Source organism: Micrasema longulum, unplaced genomic scaffold, assembly GCF_059751315.1.
Source record: "Micrasema longulum isolate JH-2025_06_02 unplaced genomic scaffold, ASM5975131v1 h1tg001343l, whole genome shotgun sequence".
NCBI lineage: Eukaryota > Metazoa > Arthropoda > Insecta > Trichoptera > Brachycentridae > Micrasema > Micrasema longulum.
Window position 1 is genome coordinate 178,655 of NW_028278529.1, and position 26,288 is coordinate 204,942.

General features: G+C 34.5%; 1 protein-coding gene across 1 annotated transcript; it reads left to right on the plus strand.

Moving 5' to 3' along the window:
* On the plus strand, nucleotides 1–26,154 carry LOC148275789 (neuropeptide Y receptor type 1). The gene is made up of 7 exons (XM_088235202.1): nucleotides 1–326; nucleotides 2,716–3,028; nucleotides 7,161–7,339; nucleotides 18,504–18,647; nucleotides 19,867–20,043; nucleotides 21,976–22,137; nucleotides 25,375–26,154. The coding sequence occupies exons 1-7, from the start codon at nucleotides 102–104 to the stop codon at nucleotides 25,582–25,584; spliced, it is 1,410 nt and encodes a 469-aa protein (XP_088091328.1). The 5' UTR covers nucleotides 1–101; the 3' UTR covers nucleotides 25,585–26,154.
* The last annotated feature ends 134 nt before the right edge of the window (nucleotides 26,155–26,288 follow it).

A 26,288-nucleotide genomic window follows, 5' to 3' on the forward strand; every position in this document is an offset into this window, starting at 1 on the left:
TATATTATTTAGTAGTATATCGAACCTACACCCCGCAGCATACGAATTACATTATCGATTTTTATTAAAAACTAATTTTAAAATCTGATTCTATTTCCGGTATGTGCGTGAGTTTATTTTCGCCAGTAAACCAAACAGAATGCGTGGCTTTCAACCATTCGAAACATCTCTATTTCAACTCTTTGAAGGAAGCCTTCAAAGCTTGGAGCAAGGTTGAAAGTAACTGCAGCAACGATTCTTCTATAACTTCCGTCATCATCAAGGAACTTGATGCTGGAAACACCCTTCACCAAATACAGTTGAATGTGAGCAGGAGCAGCAACGAAGTAAGCTCGAGTTCAAAAAAAGATTTTATCGCTAATACGAAAAAAATATAAAAAATATTCATTATTTTGAAAAAGCGATAAACTGAAAATAGGATTTATTATTTACTTCAATAGTTTCATAATTAATTTATGATCTTTACAAACGTTATTTTGAGTAAAAAGAAAATAATTATAATGTTACAATTTGAATATTATCTTCTTGTGAGTAATTAATTATCAAAATCCACCCAATACCACGAATGTTTAAATGATAAATACGTTTTTCGGTATTTGCAATATTTATATAGCATTGCTAAAATGCGGAATAATTGAATTTAAAACTTGTTTAGTTATTATAACATTAATTTTCTATACTAACCTATTTGTGCCACATTTTTGTATAGTTATCTATTTGTGCCTAAATCATCTTTGTCGACTGTAATACAGTCGTAATACCATGTGTATTGAGAGTTTCTGAGGATCATGTAGAATTAAGAAATCTCCATAGTTGAAACAAAAAAAGAAGTACTTATCTAACAAGTTTTGGCACGACAGCTCGGCATCTCTAGCCCACTTTTGGTAGAAAGGGCGGAACTTTTCCAAGGTACATATCTTCAAGTGCCTGCATTAAATCACGCGTTAAGGGCCTAAAATAGTCGCATGTGTCGTTGGAATAATAATTATATGTATTTTAGTTTACATGCATTTCAAATCATTTTTACATAATAAAAATTCTATTAACCGCACCCAAAGTTAAGGGCACCGCCCTGGTAAGTACATCAAGTGCTGCGCATATTAATGATTTGTTGGTAAGATGATCAATCTTACGCTCTAGTGATTGTGGAAGATTGCACTGTACAGTCACATTTAAAGTGGATATGCGGAGAAAAGCGGTTTAATGAACGGGTATTTGAATATAGTTTTTTTTCATTCATCTCGCAGATGCCTCCTCGAATACTGTGCGAAAAAGACAGCCACACGTCAAACTGAAAATGCCTAACTAATGTCGATTAAATTGAGGTCTCGTATTCCGTTTTCCGCACCCCAAAACTGAACAGGTTTAGATTTTTTTTTAAAAGTACCGAAAACATATTTTCTGTGTGTTTCGTTTTTATCAAAAATATTTGTCATATTTTTATACCATACGTCCGAAGACGGTAGATAAAACTGGTCGCTTTTAAGTGTTTTTCGATGGTCCTAACTCATATAAAAGAAAATGTATATATACAACGATAGGGGCACGCCAATGGTAGATTTTTAAATTTATTTTTAAAAATATACATTATTAAGTAATTCCTAGTAGGAGAAGACCCGTGCTAAGGCAGACTAACATATATGTTTATTTATATATCTCCATATACATATACATAAACGTGTGCACCCTTAAAACATTCATACACATACATACATGCATACACGCACATACACACATATACATGCATATATGCATACATATATGTATTTATTTATTTGACACTTTATATACATATACAATAAATATAAATATAAGGGCGGGCATATTGCCTTAAGGCAATTTCTTCCCACCTACCCAAACCGTTCAGTTTGAGAAAATTATAAATACATGGACATATTGAATCTTACAATTTTATACAAAAATTAAAAGCAAAGATTAACAAAAATAAATATATATATAAAAAAAATTAACACCATACTATGAAGAGAGGAGAGGGGATGGGAAGGGAAGAAGAAGGATAAAGGAAAAATTTAAATATTTAGATAGTGACATTTCAATCTTGACTTAAATGTAAATAAAGAAGGGGGGCGTCTCTAACATTATTATTGGGTAGATTATATACATATACACATACATATACAAATACCTACAAAAATATTCATACATATATACACATACATATACATACACACCCTTACATATATATATATACGTAAATTATATCCTTCTCGTCATTGTATTGTATAGTGTTTAAATTGTCGTAGATAATATTAATATTTATATAATTTACCTTGCAATGTATTTTAATAAGTTTTCAGTTTCTTTTCTTCGTAACTTAATAAGCCACTGGGTATATAGTGTGTAAAAAATCATCGCTCTAGTGCCATAATCCAGGGAGAAAATATGCGAATACGTTTATATGAAGAAAAATCAGATCGCGCATCATCTTAATGTGGTGGATTGGGTTCTCGATTACCGTTTTCAAGATGCATGGAAAGAATAACTATTCCCACATTTTTTCCGTCTACCTCGCGATAAGATTCATAATTGCACCCCTGGGCTGGTATTATGAACTCCACAGCGCGTGTAGAGGACGCTTTTTTAGCATGTATTTAGTATGCGCATACGCGCTAAAAAACCGTTTTCTACGCTTGCTATAGCTTAACACTATAGCGTTTAGAATACCAGCCTTGCTAGTTGAAGTTATTCCGACAGAACGGTTCGCTGGACCTGAGTCAGTACGACTTCCTGGCCGAAATCTGGCTCGTGCTGCCCGCGTGGGAGGTGGCGCTGAAGAGCACGTGCGTGGCGCCGGTGGTGGCCGCCGGTGCGCTGGCCAATCTCGCGCTGCTCGTGCTGCTGGCGCGCGCGAGCACGCGGCGCGCGCCCACCGGCGTGCTCGTGGCCAGCATGGCGCTGGCGGACCTGAGCACGCTGCTGCTCAGCCCGTGGATGCTGCTCGTGCATCACTTCTACCAGAACTACATGCTGGGGCCCGTGGGCTGCAAGATGGAGGGGTTCATCTCGGGTAAGGCGACGAGCAAAGATAGAAGGAGGGTAGTGCAGGACTAGATAAACTGGAACCTCATTTCACACGGTTTCGAAATAACACAATCCAAAAATATGTTTATTTATTTACATACATAAGTTTATTGTACATTATTTCAGACAATAAGTCCCAACTCCATGGGAATAAAAGTCCTGTGTTGAGATGGGACGAGCAATTATATGACACAGACACATGAGTATATCACCACTAATATAGGATTTTTTTTTTATACGCCTCCACTCGTTTGCGAGTGATTTTGGATATAGGATTAGAAACATAAAAAATAATTATAACAAATATCAAAAAAACATCTTATATGAGTATATGGCTCATTAATATGGTAAACAGTATACTCCAGCATTCTCATTAATTCATACTCGTAGTATGTATTTTTTTGCGTATTAGTAACATAATTTCTTTTTTTTCACTTTTTTTTTCTTCTCTTCCTCTTTTTTAAAACTGCTATTTTCTGTAATTTACCTTTCTTTTGTATAAGTAAATATTTATATTTGTTACAGATGTAATATTTATTTTTTTATATTTAAATACATTTAACCATTGTTTACTTTTCTCGATGTATTTGTTCTTTTTTAATATTATGCTATTTTTTGTTGTATTTTTTTCACTGGTTTTATTGTAATTATTTAAAAGGTTCATGGAACCGTAAATAAATAAATAAATAATAAAATACTAATCGTTATTGGGATGTCCTAAATTGCTCTTTTACTTGCTAGGCGGTATGATAGTGAATAATAATAATAAATTATTTATATAAATATATTACTTCAATAATGACTATTCATTCATAATATATTACTTCGAAATAATTAATATTTCTATCTTCTCAAGGTTTTTATCTGATTCGTCTTTATTCAATATTATTTTACACGAGCTGCGATATTCTCATATTATTTTAATTATAATTATGTTACTTTTATAACATAATTTTATGTTTATTTTTTTCACCCAGTAATTATTGTTATTTAAAATGTTTAGTGAGCTTCAATTTCTTCTTACAATCTTTTCATTATCTGTATTTTTGAGTACCATTATTTTTAACATGCTTCGTCCGAACCTCCAATATCTTTAATTATTACGTCTGTATATTTTGAATACTAATTCTGTGAGCTTAAATATTTCTATATTATTTCCGTGTTCCTCAAATCCTTGAATATTATTATTAATTATATAAATTGTAATTTGCTTATTTAATTCGATATCTCTGCTCGTTTAATTTGTAACCCAATTGTTTTAATTACATATTATTGAATTATTTTAGTCATCGCCTTATATTTTGTTTTATTTATTTTTGCACCACAACAGGCCAGGAGGCCCAATTATAGTGGTGAATTACACCACAAAACACCCAGGTTTGAGAAAAATCTCATTTTATTTTTGTGTTCTCACCGGGAATCGAACCCGGAACCTTCCGTGCGTGAGTCAAGCGTCTTGACCACTACCACGGAGGCCGCCAATGGTTGAATTTATGAGAATACATCTAATAGGATGGCAGGGCTTATTCTGAATTTTTATTTTTTAGTATTGATACCTGTACATCTCGCTGCTTAAAAACAAAAGTGCCACAAATCAAAAATTCCGAAATTTCGCTTTTTTGCAAAAATGAGATTTTAATCGGTCATATTTTTCTATATGAAAAAGACTCCCTTGGATTTTGCACTATAAATGACCTAAATCCCGCAACAGAACTTTTGATCTTAGTGTTCTGGTGGCTAACTTCAGAGCCAAACCGCCATCACCGCCGCTCTTTGGGTGATAGTTAACACAAAACTCCATAATTCGATAGATACAGCTTTTAAGAACGCATTTAATGATATTTAAAACACAAAAAAAAAACAATAGTCATTCATGTTAAAAACTTTGAACTGAAAAAAGACAAATTTTGATTTGTGGCCCTTTTGAATGCAGTGATCTGTTTGTATTCCTAATAAAATAAAATATAAAAAAAAAACGTTTGTTACGAGTATTCTTATATAATGTTCTATTTAAGGAAAAATTATAAGGTACAATTCAAACTTCATGGCCAAATTGACTGCCCAGGCCTACTCTCCTCGATTCATTTCTATATCCCACCTAGCCGGACCAGACACACGAAACTTTTTCATACATCGAAATACGAACGCAGCAACAAATTCTCCCATTAATCGTGCCCTTACCTTGTACAATCAAATTGATACTTTTGACATCGACATTTTACTAGACTCTGCAACATCGTTTAAAAATAAAATTCTGAAAAAAAAAAAAATTAAACTGTAATTATCCTCACTCACTCGCACACACACACACATATACACCCTTTCACCCACCCTCTTCCACTCACACACACACACACACACACCTTGTTTTGACATACCTAGTAAAAAAAAATAGTCTCTAATTGGAATACAACTAAAATGACATTTTATACCTAAGCATTATTCTCCCTACTTGTTGTTTTGATATATTTATTGTGGTGTATTCTATTGCCTTCATAAAATATATAAAATAAAATAAAAATAAATAAATAGTAAACAATTACATTAAGGAAAAATCCTCAATATATAAGAAAATCTATCTAGCGTTGTTCTTTTTTTTTGTACACTTTTTTACACGGAACTTTGTGGAACGTATTCCTCGTGTAAAAAGAGGTTCCAGTGTATTTTTTTTCTACACTACATGCGTAGAAGAATAGTCCAGAAACGGCATACGCGCATCAAATGGAAGGCGACTAAACTACTCGCCAATCCAGGTTAATTCTACAATTATACAGTCAATTTATTGAGATAATTTTTTCAGTTAATTTGTAAAAAAACTCAATTCACAATCAAAATAATTAGGATCTTGATTTTCATTTACAAATCTTATCATTCTGGGTAGAGGCGCATGGAAACTATAATTATTTGTCTTGTGATGACCGAGGAACAGAATTTCAATATTTCTGAGTCTATGTGAAGGAACATTAATAGATATTTGTTGGAGATCAGTCGGGACATCAAATAAACTATTAAGTATTTTAAACATGCACTTTAAAAAAAAAAATAGTTGATGTTGTGAGAGAGAGACTGGATATATTAAGGAAAAGTTCCATGTCGGTATAGTTATAGTTATCTCTTGTGATTTCTAGTTTGTACGCAATTTTTCTTATAAATTTATGCTGAACTGATTCGATGCGATTTAAATGAATAACATATGAAGCAGACCATATTACGGAGGCGTATTCGAAAATGGGACTAACCAATGAGCTGTAAAGTGTTTTTAGAGTAAATATGTTTTCAAAATCGGATGTAGCTCTGTTAACAAATCCAAAGAATTTTACAGATTTGTCAATGATATAGTCAATCATGAAAATTGAGTTTGTTGTCTAAAATCACCCCGAGATTTCTTATTGAAGTAACAAGGGAAAGTATTTGGTCATTAAGTTTATAATCAAAGGTAATTTTTTTTTGGATCTACGGTAAGAAATTATTTTGCATTTGGTGATGTTTAATTCAAGGTTATTTATTTTGCACCAGTCATGAAAAAAGTCACTAACATTTTTAATTACTTTAAGAATCTTATTATCGTCAGCAAAAGCCGAAATTTTGTGGTAGAGAACGCATTGACAACATCATTAAAAAATAAATTAAAAGAAAGGGGGTTAAATGAGCACCTTGCGGCACACCTGAAGTAACCATAAAACTATTTAACGTGTAATTATTAATCATGACACTTTGTTTTCTTTGGGAGATATAGGATTTTAGAAACGACAGGAACGGGTCTCTAATGCCAAGAGCATAAATTTTAGAGTATGGAATTTTATAATTATCTTACATTTGTGTTATGATTATATTTTTCGCGATCTGGCAACATTACGCGGCGACTTCACGCATGCGCGCTGCGAAAGGGGGGGTTTTTTGGACACGTCCGATGTATTCAAATATGATTCTACGCTTCTTCTGGACTATTCTTAATTCTATAACTACATTTTATGTTATAAGTGTTGTGTAACGGAAGCTCTTCAGGTCTAAGGAAAGGTAGTGACATTTCAGACGTTTCTTGAAAGCACAAATATGATTTTTTGAATATTATAAATGAACAAATAACCCAAAAGATATTATTTGTTTTTTTTTTGAAGGCTCATTACTGATCACAAGCGTGATGAACTTGTGCGTGATCTCGTATGACCGGCTGACAGCCATCGTCCTGCCCCAAGAGGCGCGCCTTTCCACGTCCATGGCCATCCGCCTCGCTGCCGCCTCGTGGATAATAGGAATCGTCTTCGCTACTCCACTTTGTGTTTGGAGACACTACAAGGTAACCGAAACGAATTCTTTATAATCCTTTCGGACAACTTTGCGATTAAAATTCGAAGGTGTTTTATTGAGGTTGAAATTTTATGATTTTGAAAATTAAATAATAATAATCAACATTATGCATATTTTCAGGTACTTTTTGTGAACCCAGTAAAATTCATTGTTTGTTATTTTAAGGAAATTGTCAATAACTGATTTTCAAAGTTTTTGAAAACCGACTTTATTAGCACTGTATAATATCCCCTCTTAAGCAAAGCGATACAAAATAGAAAATGAGTAAAATATGAAGTAATGTTTTACAAGAAATTTCAAACCATTACAAAAGCTAAAAGCAGTCAAAAAAATCCTTACTTAAACTAACGTTGACTGATTCTAAATTTTGTTGAAAATGTCAAAATATATTTTTTTAAATGTTTAGTCGTGTTGTTACCACCTTTATGTAGGCACCTAGTTGGTGGCCTAATTTTGTGATGTACAAAGTTATGTGGGTGCACAGAATGAGAGCAAGTAAAACAGGGTACTTACGTTTTACACAAAGATTTATTCACGAAACTAAACTACTGAAGCTAACACATTGAAAGAAGGATTCTAATAACTATATTAGGCAAAATAAAATGAAGTTGGTAAATCTAAATTGGCGGTAATTTTGTGCCTCGAAGACGCGTGCGGTGAGGTCGGAATCCGGTAGTTTTCTCGAAGCCGGTTTGGCCCGTTCGTACGCTCTACGTCGGCGTTCGGCAATGTTCGGCTCGTGCCGTCGTTGTCGACCCGCCACACAGCCCCCTTCCAAGTTTTGAAATCTGTTTTTCAAAACTGACGCTGTATCACCCTCCTGCCGCTACGCGTTGTGTATGCCGGTTGTTCTGTTGGTGTTTCCGTTTCTGCTGGACTGGCTCGTTCTTCCGCTGTCTGGAACGCCGGCTTGCACCTGTCCAGCGAAACCTTTTTATGTTCGCCATCCACGTCCAGTGTTACCGTCTTTTCCGCCCTGGTGATGACCTTGTAGGGCCCCTTGTAGTTCGGCATCAGGGGTTTGTACACTCTGTCGTCCCTCAGAAACAAGTGTGTGGCTCTCTTTAGTTCCGGGTGGATGAAAACGTTACCTTTATTGTGGTGCTCGACTGGCCTTGGTTTGACGTTTTGCATGAAATTTACCAGTTGCCTAGTGTAGGAGTCCGGGTCAATGTAGTCGTTCGTCTGCTCCAGGATGTCTGCTGGTAACTTTAGTTTGCACCCATACAGCCTCTCTGCTACTGAGTGCTCTGCATTCGTGCGCAGTGTGGCCCTCAGTCCGAGTAGTATGGTGCTGATCGATTTTGTCCACGGAACAGGGTGGTGAGCTTTAATGGCCGTCTTCAGCGTTCTATGAAATCGCTCGATCATGCCATTACTTTGTGGATGGTAAGGCGTCGTGTTGGAGTGTGCTATGCCTGATCTGGAACAAAACAAGTTAAAGTCCGTAGACATGAATTGCCTACCCTGATCAGTTATAATTTTCTCCGGTACGCCGTATCTCGCAATCCAGTTGTCCCAGATGGCTCTGATGATTGTGTGGGTCTGGATATCTGCGATAGGGATTACTTCCGCCCATCGAGTGTATCGGTCGATACATGTGAGGCAGTACCTCAGTCCCTCTGATGGTGGAAAAGGTCCGATGAGGTCGACATGGACCACGCAGAATTTCTGTCTCGGCATGTCGATCTTGATGATCGGTGTCCTCGTGTGTTTGTTGACTTTGCTCTTCTGACAGGGTATGCAGGCCTTCGTCCAAGCTGCGCAGTCTGCTTTCATATTTTTCCAGACGCCTCTTTGACTGATGGTCTTGGTCGTGGCGTCGGCTCCTGCATGGTTGAGGTTATGCACTTGGTTGAAGAAAGATCTCTGTAGCGTTTTTGGGATGTACGGTCGCATGTTGCCTTTGTTGAGATCGAAGACGATTTCTTGTCCCTGCATGTTGGTTTTGATCAGGTTCAGAGCAGTGTTCTTGTCGTCCAAGAGTGCGAGTAGTTCGTTGTCCTGCCTTTGTTCTTTATGGATCTTTTCGAACGATATGTTTGCCTCTTGTTCGATCATGTCGATTCTTGATAAGGTATCGGCGACGACGTTGTCTTCTCCTTTTATGTATTTGATGTCCGTGCTGAACTGTGAGATGTAGTCTAGATATCTGAGTTGTCTGGGGCTTTCTTTGTCGTGACTTTTCCTTCTAAACACGAATTGTAGTGGTTTATGGTCCGTGTATATACAGAATTCTCTGCCCTCCAGATAATGTTGAAAGTACCTTACAGTCTCAAAAATGGCTAGTAGTTCCCTGTCGTACGTACTATATGAACACTGAGCCTTGTTCAACTTTTTTGAGAAGAAACTTATCGGTTTGTAGTTGATGCCGTCTGTGGTTTGTTGTAGCACGCCTCCGATTGCGTAATCTGAGGCGTCTGTCCACACTGACATCTTGCTGCTTTCCTCTGGGTAGCTAAGCTTAGTGGCGTTGATCAGCGAGTTCTTGACCTCTTCGAAATCGTGTGTAGTGACTTCGTTCCACTCTACTTTTCTGTTGTCATTCTTTTTTGCTCCCTTGAGGTAATCGTGTAGTCGTATCAATTTGTGTGCTGCTCGTGGTATGAATCTTCGGTAGAAGTTTCCCATGGCCAAGAATCTTCTCAACTGCTTAATGGTTTCTGGCTTGTTGAGGTTCGTGATGGCTTCCACTTTTGTTGGCGAGGGTCCGATGCCTTCAGCCGAAATTTCATAACCAAGAAATAACAGTGTTTTCTTGGCAAACTCGCATTTAGATGGGTTTACCACCATTCCATGATCTTGAAGTCGCTGGAACAAAGCTTTTAAGTGTTCCACATGTGTTTCTTCGTCTGGTGAAGCGATCAATATATCGTCGATATATGCGTGTACTCCTTCTAGACCTCTTGTGACTTCGTTGATGTGACGTTGGAATGTTTGTGCAGCGCATGATAGTCCGAATGGCATTCTTACAAATTCAAATAACCCGAATGGTGTGGTTATAGCTGTCTTTTTAATGTCAGTTTCATTAATTGGAATTTGGTGATATGCTCGTTGTAAGTCAATTTTGGAAAAAATTTTACAGTTAAATAAGTCATTGCATATATCGTGGATATGTGGCAAGGAATAACGATCAGGTACCGTCTGTGCGTTTAAGCTACGGTAATCGCCACAAGGGCGATAAGTACCATCGCTCTTCTTCACCATATGCAATGGAGAGGCCCACTCACTCTTGGAGGGTCTACAAATACCTTGAGCCACCATGTGATCGAACTCTTGCTTCGCCTGCCTCAGTAGTTCTGGGGACAGCCGACGAGTCTTACACATAACGGGTTTGCCACGGGTATCTATATGGTGGATTGTGTTGTGTTTATCCAGCCCTGCGTATGGTTTATTGATATCTACTAGTTGTGGATACTTCAATATGAGTGAGTGGTAAATGTTGGTTTTGTCTGTTAATGATATGGAACATGTTATGTTGTTGTTTGTGGAGATGTCAAATGCTCTGACTATCTTGCCGTTTGTATTGTCTACTAACCGTTTGTTCCTAACATCTACTAACAGGTGGAAGTTGTGGAGAAAATCTGCTCCTATAATAGGGCGTGTCGTATCCGCTATTATAAACTTCCATGTAAACATTTGTTTACATCCCAGATTCAGTGTTACCGTGGTAACTCCGAAATTCTGGATCGTAGTCCCGTTCGCTGCATAGAGAATTAGCTTAGACTTTTCTCCATGGCGTTTGTGTAAAGATCTAGGAATTAATGATATTTCCGATCCGGAGTCAACGAGGTATGACACACCGGTATCACGATCTTTAACAAAGAGACGTGTTGTGTTGGTTGAATCAGCCGCCTCCGCTATGATTCGACCATCTAGTTTTTTGAAGCTAGATGCGGTTTAAATTCACATGGTGTGACGCATTTCTTAGCTTGATCGCCAAATTTTGTGTGGAAGTAACAAAGAATAGTTTTCTTGTTATTTCCGTTGGCCCTATAGCTTGTTTTGTTGAAATTGTTGTTGTATTTGTTGTTATTGAAATTGTTACTGCTGTTACTTGTTGTGTGTTTGAATCTATTGTTATTGTTGTTGTGACTATGCTGTTTGTTGATTGTGTGAAATAAACTCTCTACCTTATGGGTTAGAGCTTGTACGGACTGTTCTAAACTACAAATGTTATTTTTATTGTTGGTACCTACTACCGCTACATTATCCTGTGTGTACACCTGTATTAGGCGATCTGCTATCGTCGCTTGCCTATCCCAGTCATCTTCGCTTATGGCTAAATGCGCTTGGATCGTCTTGGGCAGTTGTTGTATCCACAAGTATTGCAACGTCGTTTCGTCTATTTGTAAACCTATTGCTAGCGTCCGCATCTCTCTAAGTAGGCTGGATGGGTTTCGATCCCCAAGCTGTAAGGAAGAAAACAGTTTTTCTCTCCTTCTGTCCTGTGGACAGCCCATGCGTTGGATTATAGCTTCCTTCAGCCTCGTATATTTTGCTCGGTTCGGTTCCATGAGTAAAATATCTGAAACTTGTTCTATGTGCGTTTGTTCAAGTTTTGACACTAAGTGACTATAACGTGCGTCTTCTGAAACTATGTTTGCCAACTCGAATTGTGCTTCTATCTGTTTAAACCAAAGTTCGATGTTGTTCACCCATAGCTGTGGTAGTTTAACGCTAATCCTATCCGTGTGGAACATGTTGTTTGCTGTGTTGATATTTGTCAAGTCAGTGTTGTCCTTGTTAGCCATTGTTTACAGTTTAAAAATATTCGTTTTTAAAAAAAAAATTCAGAAAAATGTATGTAATAATGATTACAGTATAAGTTAACATATTGAAATAAAAGTATTCAATAATGAGTGTAGTTGTATTAAAAAGTTAAGTTTAAATTATTAGATTTAAATTTAAATTTAAATTTAAATTTCAAACAAAAATATTTATTTTTTAAATGTCAGAGTCACTATTTGTTATGTATGTACTGTGCAAGTTATAGAAAAGAAAATTAAAAACAGAAAATTTAAATAATTATTTTACCATACGGCGGAACACATTTTCCAACTATTAGGTATTTGTATTCTCCAAGCCTGAGTGGTCCCCTCAATATTAATATTCCTTTTGATTGTCCGTTGTACAATATATCAAGTTTAAAAATGTTTATGGTAAAACTTCAAATCTGTAACACATAATAACATGCATAGCCTAGGTTAAAAATATAAACATATATAGTACAGTCACACGATATAATGTATATAGAAAAAAAGTATGGATACTAATGTCCACGTACTAAGTTAAACATTCGTCGGCTTAGCCGCCCGAATATCTGTTTGTTTGATAGTTTCAAGTTGTTTACAAAAATAAAATTTTACAAATTGCAAGTATTGTGCACGACTGCGCCAGCTGAAAAATATTTCCGATAGATTTCGCTGGTAAAAAAAAAAACTTACTCCCGCAGTGCGTTCACAAGGAGAAAACTTTCGGATGCCTACGTCACGCTTGTCTCGCCATATAATATTTGTCAAAAATAATTATGTTCCGGTACCCTGTAAGTACCTCTACTCAATCTGGCACCCTATGTAAATGTTCGTGTGAATTGTTTGTGTGTTCGACTCAAGAAAAATAAAAAAAAATAAAATTTATATGTGTTGTAGGAATGTATTACTCGGCGTGCGATTTTTGGTGAGCGAGTCGCTCGAACGTATTATATTATGTTTGTTTATAATAATTTTAGTTAAATTATGAATCACCTGTTTGAATTAATCCCGGCCGAGTAATATTGTTAAGAAATTAATCACAGTTTAATCAATTCACTAGTTACATTAATTACATTTACATTAGTTACATTTACATTGAAGATTGTTACCGACAGAAAAATTCACTCGATTCGCTCGGTCTTTGAAAAATCTAATTCTATTATATATTATAATTATTATAATATAATTCTATTATACTAAATTAATTAACCTTACAATAAGTTAACCTTGAAATAGATTAACCTTGATTAATTACAAATAAATTAAAAGTGCAATCAAATTAAAAATGAAATTTTAAATTTTTCATGTACCGACCGAAAAAAAGTAATTGTTGTACAATTTTGTCAAGCGAAGATATTTCTGTCTGAAATTTTGCGCAATTTTTATGGAATTTGAATGGGGTCACCGTGATTGATTGTTTAATGTTGTGTTTTCGTGTTCAAACGTCGGGGTATACCACTTTTAGTCGTGTTGTTACCACCTTTATGTAGGCACCTAGTTGGTGGCCTAATTTTGTGATGTACAAAGTTATGTGGGTGCACAGAATGAGAGCAAGTAAAACAGGGTACTTACGTTTTACACAAAGATTTATTCACGAAACTAAACTACTGAAGCTAACACATTGAAAGAAGGATTCTAATAACTATATTAGGCAAAATAAAATGAAGTTGGTAAATCTAAATTGGCGGTAATTTTGTGCCTCGAAGACGCGTGCGGTGAGGTCGGAATCCGGTAGTTTTCTCGAAGCCGGTTTGGCCCGTTCGTACGCTCTACGTCGGCGTTCGGCAATGTTCGGCTCGTGCCGTCGTTGTCGACCCGCCACAAATGTAATAATATGTAGGTTCTCGCTTTTTTTATTCCAAAATGATTGCTGATTGACAAAATGCGACATTTATATTTCAATGATGTTCTTCTAAAATAGAGGAACATCCAAACTGTATTCAGAAATGTAAAATTATAAACAAAAGTGAAGTGTTTTTATATTTCAATTTTAAGGTCCGTTTTTGACGAGAACTCATTATTAAAAAATGAGACCCAGGTTGTGGTAGAGCGTGGTTCAAAACACGGACCTTAGATCACTGGACCACAGCCCGGTTCAATTTATTAATAAACCTTTACTCAAAGCGGATATAACCAAACAGCTATTGTTGTATTTATTTTGTTACTAACATTTTCTTAGAGTATAGTTGTGCCAAGTTATGTTATAATTGAAATTAAAAAATCTGTTTTAGTATCTCGAGTGTCAAATAACATTTTCACTGTTAATTTATGAGACGGCTGTCATGCAAGACACAATGCAGAAGTTGGCAGCTGACGGAGTAGAATGTGTTAATGGCTACCGATAATCTTATTTTTAACTGATGCGGAAAATACTAGTTAGATTGAGATTCAAAGTTCGTCGCTATGTTTTTAACGCTTCTTTTTCTACATTCGCTACTCACCTCCTATCACGTCAATACCGCGTCTCGGTTTTTTTAATTTTTTAAAATTATTTTAAAAATACATTTGGACCCCTGTATTTAGTAGTAGCCTTACATGTCATGTACAAGGCTAAGGTACTCCTCGAAAAAAATCGTTTTTGTTTGTCTTGGAAATGGGATGTTTAATCACTGATATAGGTTTATTACCTTTATGAGTCCAATCACCATTGTTGCAAAGTCCAAGAACAATGGGGCGTTATAACTACTTTTAACGACAGTGTAAATATCTGTTAAGGATATTCCATCTTTCCTGCCCTCTGCTTCAAGATTATGGCTTTGTAACCTGAAAAATAGGCACTGAAATAACGTAAGTTCGATACTCTGTGAAGAAATATCATCTCATTGACAATAGCCATCATTCCTTAATTTAAACCTATATAGGTAACTTCTCATAGCTCCGTGTCCGGTAAAAATTTGGGTCGTTCGAAAGTACTTTGGTGATGACGGTGGAAGTATGCTGCATCAGCCAGCGTTGGGAAAAACATTTCAGTGATTTTACCAGTAAAAGAAGCGCGGTAATGATCCTCCCAACGCAGCTGCGTATTTTGTTTTATACAGCGTTTAGCAAAGCTAAAGGGAAATTTTGAGAAGAAAAGTGCCGTTCTTTTACAAGTAGCGGCTCTTGCTCGTTTATCTGCTCTCTCATTTCCTACGATACCAGCATGTCCTCTTATCCAGCATATTTGAATAATCATCCCTCTGATTTTTAGATACTTAATTTTACTCTTAATATCTACAATGAATGGATTTACCGACCGAGAATCAGTTTTGCAATAACCCACCTCTCTGGTGGGTTTTTTAATAACCATTCAAGAGCTTCTCGTATTGCGAGTAGTTCAGCTTGAAAAACTGAGCTGAAATTTAAATGTTCTGCCTGGTATTTTTTTATCACCCTCAAAAGGAACGAATGCCATTCCCACTTTGCCGTCGAGCAGGCTACCATCCGTAAAGATTCTTATTTCATTGGGAGCATAATAAGGTAAATCTTTGTCGAGTAAAATAACACTTTCGGGAATTCTTTCACAAGAGTGAGATAAATCGAAATAGTTTGCAGTTCCTTGATAATTACAATCATTTGGAATGGAATACAACTTACCAAATTTCTTGACATTATAAATGTCTTTTATATTTTTAATCTTAAGGTCTAACGGTGTAAACCCTACCTCCCTTGGTTCCACCGAATAATGACGAAAGATCGTCGTGAGACCATAATTGTGAAGAAGATGCAACTTTGGTTAGGGCTCTCCTGAGGCATTTGCAGCTCTCGCCTAAGCCAAGTCTACCACCGCACACTCAAAACGCTAGTCGTGGGAGGCTGCTGCGTCCGTTCCCGGACTTCAATGTTAGTTATGAAATTGAACTATCTTATGCCCAGTATAATTCACCTCAAGCTCATACTCTCAAAACTCTAAGTTTGGAGTTTTGAGTGTTAGTAAGGTGCCAGGATTCGCACCCATATAGGTGTACTGGAATTATACAAGAGTTCAATCATTGGCATTTCGTTTTGATCGAATATAGACTAAAGTTCCAGAGAATACGCATCTTGCTTAAAGTTGCTTCAGCAATTTCTAGGCGAGTTGTGAGTTCGTTGTGTATGTCAAAATCAGTCATGTGAATTCCCAAGTATTTAAAGTAGTCAACTTTCTTGATCCTCTGTCCATCATTATAGACAGGCTGACCAAGGCCAGGACAGGATTTATTGCGCATAACCATATTTTAAAGCAGCCAATAGATGACGAATACTTTTCGTGAGAGCTGGTGCCTCTTATGTTCATAGCTATAGTATAAATATGTACATATTAATACCTGTTTTTATTTTTATTTTATTCAGAAAACATACAGTCATACAAAATAAGTACTAAAAACAACAATTTTTAAACATAAAAAGGCCAATTAAGTTTTCATAAATTAAAAAGATATAAACATTAAATGTGACAAAAAATAAAAAATGAATAAGAATTTTAAGTGAGAAAAGAATAATTGTTGACATTTGCGTTTTCCATGGAGGTAATAAATTAAAATAAATAAAAATACCGAATGTACACTCCGAGCCATCCACGCACACACATGAACGCACATATAAAACATACACAAACATATACATTACATGCGGCACATATACAAAGCATAAACCACTCAAGATGCACATTCAGCAACTATCCCAAATAATCGACCCCATGAAGAAATTTTCTGTACAAATGCAACGTGCAGTTAAAAATACATCAATACTGAGTCCGTTATAATTTCTACAGGTACGTCTAATGAATGAATTCGAGGTATAATTGTTTTTACAAGTTGGTACATAAAAATGGGAATTTAATCTAGTATAGCGAAGAGGACAACGGAAACCAATATTTTGTTCTGTTCTTAAACTCTTGGATTATAATCTATAATATTAATACTCTAAAATTTATTGATTGCGTCTGCCCCTTATTGGATTTTGTGCCTTATTATCGTGGTATCAACAGGGTAATTTTCGTATGTTACAATTTAATATCCGGACGGAATAATAATCTATCAATATTTATAATAATATTAACTTTAATTTATTTTTCAAAATAAACTACGTAATTATAATTTTTTTTACTATTACTCGCTTACTAACCAATATTCTTACCTAGATATTAAATATAATATTTGTGTGATTTTTTAAGCATTATTGTGAGCGAGAGATTATTATTTATTACATTTAGATTACTCCAAACAACAATAAAAAAGAAAGGCCCAAAGGGACGATACTTCTAAGTAGCCGAGATCCTAATTAACCGAGGCGTGGAGAGCCAATAATTGAGGCCCGTAGGGCCTATAAAACGAGGTCATGAGGCCCGAAGGGACGAATTTTCTAGCACGTAACACAGATAGCCGACTGTTGCCTGCTAGTAAAAATATTTATTTATCAATTGTACTTAAATATTCTTTCTACTTTGGTAGTGTTATGATACCTAACATTTCCCGGGATAAATTATGCCCTGGACTAAAAAATACACATTTCATAAAATACACAGCAATGCAATCATATGAAATATTTGGCGACATCTCAATATTAATTGTGATTTTTGGTGCTTTATAAATCAGCCACTTTATGTATTGTTATAATGAAAACCAGAGCATTAAAATATGATTCTCCAAAATTTTAAAATTATATTTAATACGTGTTGAATATTTTTAATTATTATCGCTTCCTTACCAGACGAGTGAAGATTTTAACTTTCGTATTTAGGTAGAATTTACTGTTTTTACAAGTTTGGTTTCTATGTTTTGTTATTTTCTGTATGCAATGTATGTAAAAACTGTTGTTTTTTCCCAAATAAATCAAATAAAATAAAACTAAAAATGAGCGTATCGATTCATTAGTCAGTCACGTTTGAAAAAGTGAAAATTTAAGTGAGCAGTTACATTTTCCACGATATTTTGCATTAAACTACTCAGATAATTCCAAAATGCGTGCCGAAAAATTCTAGTGCTGAGAATCTCCTACTAAATTAATATTGATATTACTATTAACTAATCAGGCATTTGCTCAGTAGGCACTTGTTGATGAAGTATTAAATTCGTCAACAAAATCAAAAGTATTGCATTACACATGGTGATCATTAGAATATTTATTTATTCACTATTTTTAATTTTGTAATGTACTGAACTTAGTAGATATCAGGGGCAAATCGTCCAAATAAGCGATTATGCACAGCTTTCGATAATAATGTTTTATAGTACTATGTTTATGGGAAAATAAATGAAATAATTATTATTTGTTATAATTTAAAAAAAGACCAGTTATAATTATATTGCTTATGTAGTATCAACTTAAATGTAGGTACAAATAAATGAACATTTTTTGTAGATTACCTATAAAATAAATCACTGCTTGCCACTGGTATAACTGCACACGTATAATGTTGAATGTATTTGCTAACAACAGGAAAGGCAATGGAAGAATTTTCTGGAAACTTTTTGCTGGGAAAATATTGACATACTTCCCATGTACTGGCATGTTCTTCTTTTTATACTTGTCTGGCTTCCACTTACCATCATGGCGATCTGCTACTCCGCTATATTCTGGAAGGTAAGTTGATTTAATGTTTCAAAAACTGTAAAATTGTGTAAGTGCATTTAACAGATGCACCAACAATTTATTCCTAAACGAAGAAAATCTACCCTTGTCTATAGTCGATAGTTTAGAAGTATTCTTATTCTGTTTTATTTTAAATTGTCAAAGCCCGAGGGCCTTTAAATACATTTTACAGTGATCAAATAGAGGTACACAAATAATATAAATTAAAAGAAACATAGTTAGAAGATAGTAAGCACGAATTAAGTCATACCCAAAACCCGTACGACTTTTACTCAGAGACATCTCTCCTTTATCAAACCGAGTGTTTAATATTTTGGAAGAGCGTATTAATACGCTTATACTCGTATATATTTATTAAGCTTAAGCTCTCAAGGACAAAAAACTATTTTCAAGAGAGGAGTTAAGGACTGAATTTTTCTTAGTCAGAGGGATTTGACAGGGAAACTCCTTGATGATTTTCCAAATAAATGACCTCTCCCCTTTTTTTTTCTCTATTTTTTTATTAAATGTAAAACAAATGTTTGAGTATGCTGTTTACCTAATTGATGTGCCATATATTTATTTTTTTAAATAATTGTTATGTTTCTGATCCTACATAATGTTTGTGGCCATAACTCGTTTGTCTGTGTTAACTAATTACAGGTCCCCACTCAACGCAGGACTTTTGGTTCCATGGAATTAGGACTTATCTCTCAAAAAATGTGTAATAAACTGTTTATAAGTAAATAAATCAATAAATACAAACTAGTACGTAGGTACAAATAAATAAAAGAATGTAAATTTGAAAAGAAAGTTTAATAAGGTACCAATGAATAATACATGAAAAATATGTAATAATACAAATATAAAAAAAAATACCGTAGGTATATAAACTTAAAACGGTACCAAATATCCTTATAAATTACTTTGAAAAAGTGAAAAATAGAAAAATGGGAGAGAAAAATGTTAAGTAAATGCGAAAAATACAAGGTAACGTAAGCCGAGGACCAAAAATGACGTGGCACGATCAGATTTACCAAAATATTAAGTCTTATCAAAAGTAGACATAATCGGAGGGCATATACGTAAAGATGTACGAATGTGAATGATGTTAGGTATGTACGAGTATGTAAAGATAGACAGATGTTGTATCATATCTTCTCTTCCTATCCATACGGAGAAATTTCGCAAAAGTAGAAGTAACAGACGTCTTTTTTTTAAAAACTTTTAGTTGGAACGATACGAACAGCAGATTTTACGTCGAGAACATCCAGTGTCGGTCAGCTACAAGACAAGAGTTGCCAGAACTATCTTCATCATCCTCATTAGCTTCATTGTCTGTCGTCTCCCGTTTACTGTCATGGTTTTTATAAGGAACTACCACCTAAAGTCGTCTAATGTTGATTGGGTAAGTGCAGCTTTCTCGCCACATACCGCACACCGCATTTGAGGTCATAAGTCTCCTTTGAGGTGCCCACCTACGCGAAAAATTGCTCTTTACGAACAAGAAAAGCTGCTTAAATATGTTCTCAGTAATTTGATTGCCTTAGCATCTTTGTGTAGGTGCAGATAAAATTTTCCTCCACTTACCCGTATCCATTCTTAAGCCACTTTGAAAATCCGCTCTTTTAAAAGGCAAGGAAGGCAATACCCCTTGTATTTAAATGCCATTTATTACGCACGTGTAACGTGTCTTTTTAATTACACTATAACACATACTTTTTTGTATTGCTAATTATAAATATGAAAACAGTTCTATGTGTAAAATAGAACTAGAGTTCTGGGCGGGTGTTTTTGACTCGGTAATTGGGGCCCTGCGCGCAGGACTGGAAGTTTTATCTTCATGTATACTGCAATTGATCGCTTATTCCCAGAAAAAGATAAATATCACATACTACGAGTATCGATAAAAATATATTAAATGGATTTAGAATAATAAATTGTATTTCCAAAATCAATATGGATATTGTGGAGAAATGTTTTCATATATAAATTTAAAAAATATATTTTTTTTAAAATACGTCAGAAGAAAAACGCGAAATGTTTGGCCTTGATAGTTGTGACGTCAGGATTCGTGACAATGTTCTAAACAAATTTGAATGGTCAGGAACAAATAAGCACGAATCGTGACGTATTAGAGGCGTGGCAAATGGAATGACCGTTTTTGCGGGAATTCGAAATTACTGATTTAAAAATATTTTTTATGCTACTAGTAAATAACATTTTTTTTTTACTGGACAGTATTTCATAAAACCTTATTACTTAAAAATTATAAAAAAAATGATGTTTACCTATTGAAATTAGATGCGAATAAGAATACCTATGAATATATGATGATGAACTCCCACTTTTCTATCAAAATGCTTTGCACCGCTTTTCTATAAGAGGTTGATGGGTGGTGTTATGCAAAAATATGTCAAACCACCAAATCGAAAAAAAATTGCTAGTGTCAGAATCATGATCCAAAAGCGATATTCTTACACTGAAGAAATATTTGAGTGAATTTAAACTTGGAAATTCTCTGTAATACCTTGATGTGTTCACCAAAAACCATGCAAGTGGACTGCGGATTAAGATCAATATATTGTCATGATAACAATATTGCAAATATGTGTTATTTCCGCAGACAACGCTTTGCTTGCCAGAATTGCCGACAAATTGTGTTTCTTAAGAACGGTAGCTTACTGTTTATAATTTGGGGATTCATATTGGAAGTAAATCCCAAGGTATTTTTAACGTCTGGTTTAGAACATATAGCTTTTATTTCAATTTTATTTATTTTGACCTCAAAATTTTCTACTACAATAAAAAAAAATACTATTGATAATTTTATACTAAAAAAATTAAATGCATAGAGATTTTTTACATTTTTTTTTTCGGGAAGTAACATTATCTAAAACATGTTTGCGTTATTGTGATAACAAAGGTAAGGTGTTTTGTAAAAATGTAAAAATGTGTTAACCCATTTTTTCAAATAATATAAAATATAAAAATGTAATCAATCTATTTTGTTCTATTGAGTACTCTTTATATATTAAGCTTAACATCCAAGCTTAATAAATTAATCAGATTTGAATAAATATATATCCTAATGTTGAGCATTAATAATCTCAGTTTGAGGTTAACTTAACTCATTTTTTCATAACACCATCCAAATAATATATTATTGAGAATTATGGATAATTTTAGGTTAGCTATGATTTATTTTGATATAGTGTTACATTCGTAAGTAAATTAATGTCATATTGTAAATTTACAAATTGAATAATTAAAAATAGATCGAAAACTCAATCGAATTACATTCGAAAATACTTTACGGAAAAATACAATTTTTTTGCAGGTTGATTCTAGTTTCCAAACATTGTGGTTTATATCACATTTTTTGATATATCTGAACTGCGCCATTAACCCAATAATATATGGATTAACAAATGAAAACTATAGAAAGGCTTTGGGTTTGAATCCGTTGTACAAATGGCTGAGCAAAAGTAGCAAACACACGGTGAGTTAAGTTAAGAAACTCTTGACTTCTGAAAATATGTTTTTTACTTTAATATTCATGTCCCGAATTGCTAGATTTTCTTTGTAATCTAGCACAGGTTCAAAGGGTTCTAGACGTAGAATTAAAACATTTGATGACTGTTGAAAATGCATTTATGTACACTGTGTAAATATATGAGAACTATTTCGGAAGATGAGTTTTACTGATCTTTTCCAGATCATTTATTTAAACTGTTTAAATTTCAATAGAAAAAATACGCTTTTTAGTTTCGACTGCATTCAAAGTGGTAACAAAATAAAGTGATCTATTAATTATCATCTGATTGAATGGTGATTAATTATATTTCCGCACCTAATGGTGCATAGGGCACTGCATAGGTACACTAATCAAAGCATATCTTGATCATTTTTGTTACATGAAGGAAATATGATCAGATTATGCTTTGGGTACCAGTCCAGGAACCATTAAATTATCGGAATCTACTCTACCCCCTAGGGAGTGGTTAACTTGGGGATTTATATTTTTTTAATGCGACGAAACTTTGCTTCACATAATGGCCACACTGATGATTAAACGTCAAATGATGTATAAAACTGGTAAAAAAACGGACAAAAAAACTAATGCGGTTCGGTCAATTCAGCCTTATGAATTATTTTAGGTAATGCTTCGAGTCGCAATAATGTTTAAAATAAAAATCATAACGTTTAATTTCACGAGTTCATATTCATTTGACTTTTTATCATTAGTGTGGCCAGATATGAAGCAAAGTGTAAATGCATGCAAAAAAATTAAATACATATAAATCACTCTCAAGGGGGTATATAAGATTCAGAATACCACACCTGGTGTGAAAACACCCTTTTAAATAAATATTTTATGTCAACCATGTCGAGAATCGAACCCGAGACCTCTTGCGTGGTAGGCAGACGTGCTGACCATTACACCACGAGGCCGACATTATACATAATACTATATTATACATAAAGCAATTTCTCTCATTTTATTACGTATTACTTGCCAGTTAAGTGTCTTCAACATTTCATCGTAATCAGCACATGTGTTAATATACATTTTATTTTGTATTTACACTACCATCGTAATCATAATAATTGAACGTAGTTATGCAGAAAGCAGCCAGTCCACAATTTTGGAAAAAAATGATATTTATGTTATCGGGTGCAATAAGGTCAATTCTATGTTCTGCTAAAAATAGCCAGACCGTTTTCTGCATTAAACACTATCCAAAAATGGTATCGATCACAAAAATGCAATTTCTTAATTTGCAGAAAACACCCACAGCACTAGAAAATCTTACGGTCCTTTGAAAATAATTAAAACTGGTCAAATACATAATTAGATTCTTAATGTTTCTTTTTTGGGTAATACCATGTGTATTGGATTTGTTCCGACGTTTTAGCTACCATTGCAGAAGCTATCTTCAGGGTAAACTGAGTGTTTTGTAGAAAAAAATGTATGTAAACTTGGGCATCCTGACAAATCTGCAATAGCGGAACACTTTATGGACACCGGACATTTTTTCGCATTTAAACCGAAAATTTTGCATACACATAGTAATTACAGTGCACGAATAATAGAGTATAGCACGAGGCAATTGAAATACACAGACACCCAAATAACATAAACAAAGACGATGGGCTGAAATTAAACTCAACATGGTTCCCAGCACTACATACTACACAAATGAATAGAAATGTGCCTACTGCCAACTGCGACATGGTACAAATTACTAGTACTTAAACACACATTTTTTTCTACAAAACACTCAGTTTACCCTGATGGTAGCTCCTGCAATGGTAGCCGAAACGTCGGAACAAATCCAACACACGGTATCACCCAAAAAAGAAACATATTGATAACAGTGACCGTGAAAACCTTCGCACCTATTTAATTAGATTCTTGTTTGTAATATAAATAAAAAAAACTAATGCATTCATTGTTAAGCATTAATTTGTTAAAGTCGAAAACATTCCAACTGTTGTTTAGATTTGATTATTCGGTCTTTTTACAAAAGTGCTATTATCTTAGTTTCACTTTTCTATAGATGGCTGTTTTCTGTATAACAACATTCAATTATTCCTCTTTCACCATCTAGTGGTGCACACGTTACTACATTTGTACACTAATTTTAGGGTGCCAGTCCAGGGACTACCGTACATTCACGGAGACTGGACCGCTGGCGCTGTGCACGAGCAAACCACGAGCCCGCTGCGTGATATCACACGATTGGCCCATTTTACATCACGGCAAAAATCTACGCGGCATGATAAAATACAATACGGTGGATCGATATTCATTGTTTTGCAATTATTTATTTATTTAATGCCTGGCTAACGCAATAACCAGTACAGCATGAGACCGACTAATCTCCAGTCGATTTCCTTTTGCAGGATTTTTACCTGAATATACTCGCTAAATTTAAATGATGATTCTGAAAAAAATATCATTAAAATATTTTTTGTTAAGTTTAACTATATTATTTTAATCGGGCTGTGGTCCTACGGTTAGTGTTGCGGACTCACGGATCAGAGGTCCAAGGTTCGTACCGCACTCTACCCAACTTGATTTCCATTTTCTAATAGTGAGTTATTTACAACTCATTGAAATTAAATTGAAATATTTGGGTAAATTATAAGAACGCTAATAAAAAAATATGTATAAAAACCCATGCGTTTTCATTAATGTTTTTACTAAAATTATTAGCTATGGAGGTTTATAAATAAAAAATTCGAATATGATCAATTTTAAATAGGGACAAACGAATCTACTAAATGTCGATCCACTATAATTTTACCGTGCCGTTTAGATTTAGATGATATGTGTGAAATAGGCTATTCTCTGACGGATATCACGCGGCTGATTTGTTTATTTGGAAATTCTTGTAATAATGAACAGACTTTAGTGTTAAAACACCTCGGTTAAATTGATATTTCATGTCAACCATGTCGAGAATCGAATCTGAAACCTCGTGCATGGTAGGCAAACGTGCTTAATTTTAAATATCGCAATATAATAATATTGTGGGGACCAGAGGCAGAGAAGGGTCCATTGAGCACTGCGGTCATAGGCAACAACACATTCTCGTCTCTCAATCTCTGGTCCCCAAAATATGACTATATTTATATGAAATAACTGCATTTTAAAGGTATTCTGTTACAGTAAATTTTTAATTGGTCAGTGAGGTTTTTAACATTTTTTTGAAATTACGTTTTCTTGCAGAAGGAAGGACCAGCAAGAAAAAAATCGCAAATTGAAATAACAAAATCTGGAAAAAAGAAAGAAACTTGGTATCGCTTCTGGATCAGCGGGAAGATATCGATTTCCAATGATGACAAAGATTATATTAAATCTTCACGCGACCAGAGACACGGATCGCCTATTATTGGATCCAGTAAAATAACTCCCCTACCTCCAGATAACCATATGTAATCTGGTTGTAAATATATTACGTTTTAGTAAGTAGGCAGGCTTACTCTGTAGGACAAGATACTTATTTTTCTTTTTCTCCTTTCTTCTCTTTGTACAATGAGGAAGTTCAGTGGTTTTTTGTTCAATTTTTATATATCGTATTATTATGTGTGTATTTCTGAAATAACTCCGAGTGTGACGTCAGAGGTTCTCTTTCTTTTATTTTCATTCAGTTTTTCCCATTGGTCCATCCATGGCAAGCAAACCGGAAATCTTCCATAGCTCTCATATCATAGTTTGATTCATACGAACCAATGACGTCACTCAAAGTAGTCCGTTTTTATTTAAATGTTTTTTTTTTCGTAAATTTCCAGGAAACTTTTTTGTACAATTTAATGCTCCAATTTTTACCGCGCGCAAGAAAACATTTTTTGTATCTAATTTCCCGTAGGGCTGAAGTTTCTAATTGTATTGTGGGGATATTTTTTTCAAGTTTAATAAAATATTTTAAACGGTGTTTCTATATAGCATATTAATTGAATTAATAATGACAATATAATAAAAACTAAATAAACTAAAATCAACACGAAATGAATTTTATTTAAATAATCCATCGGTATGTTTTTCGTAACTTTTGCATTTTGTAGATATTATCAGTTTATAAATCCATAATCAATATAATAATTATAATTACAAAATTTTAAACAATTTAAAATAATTTATTT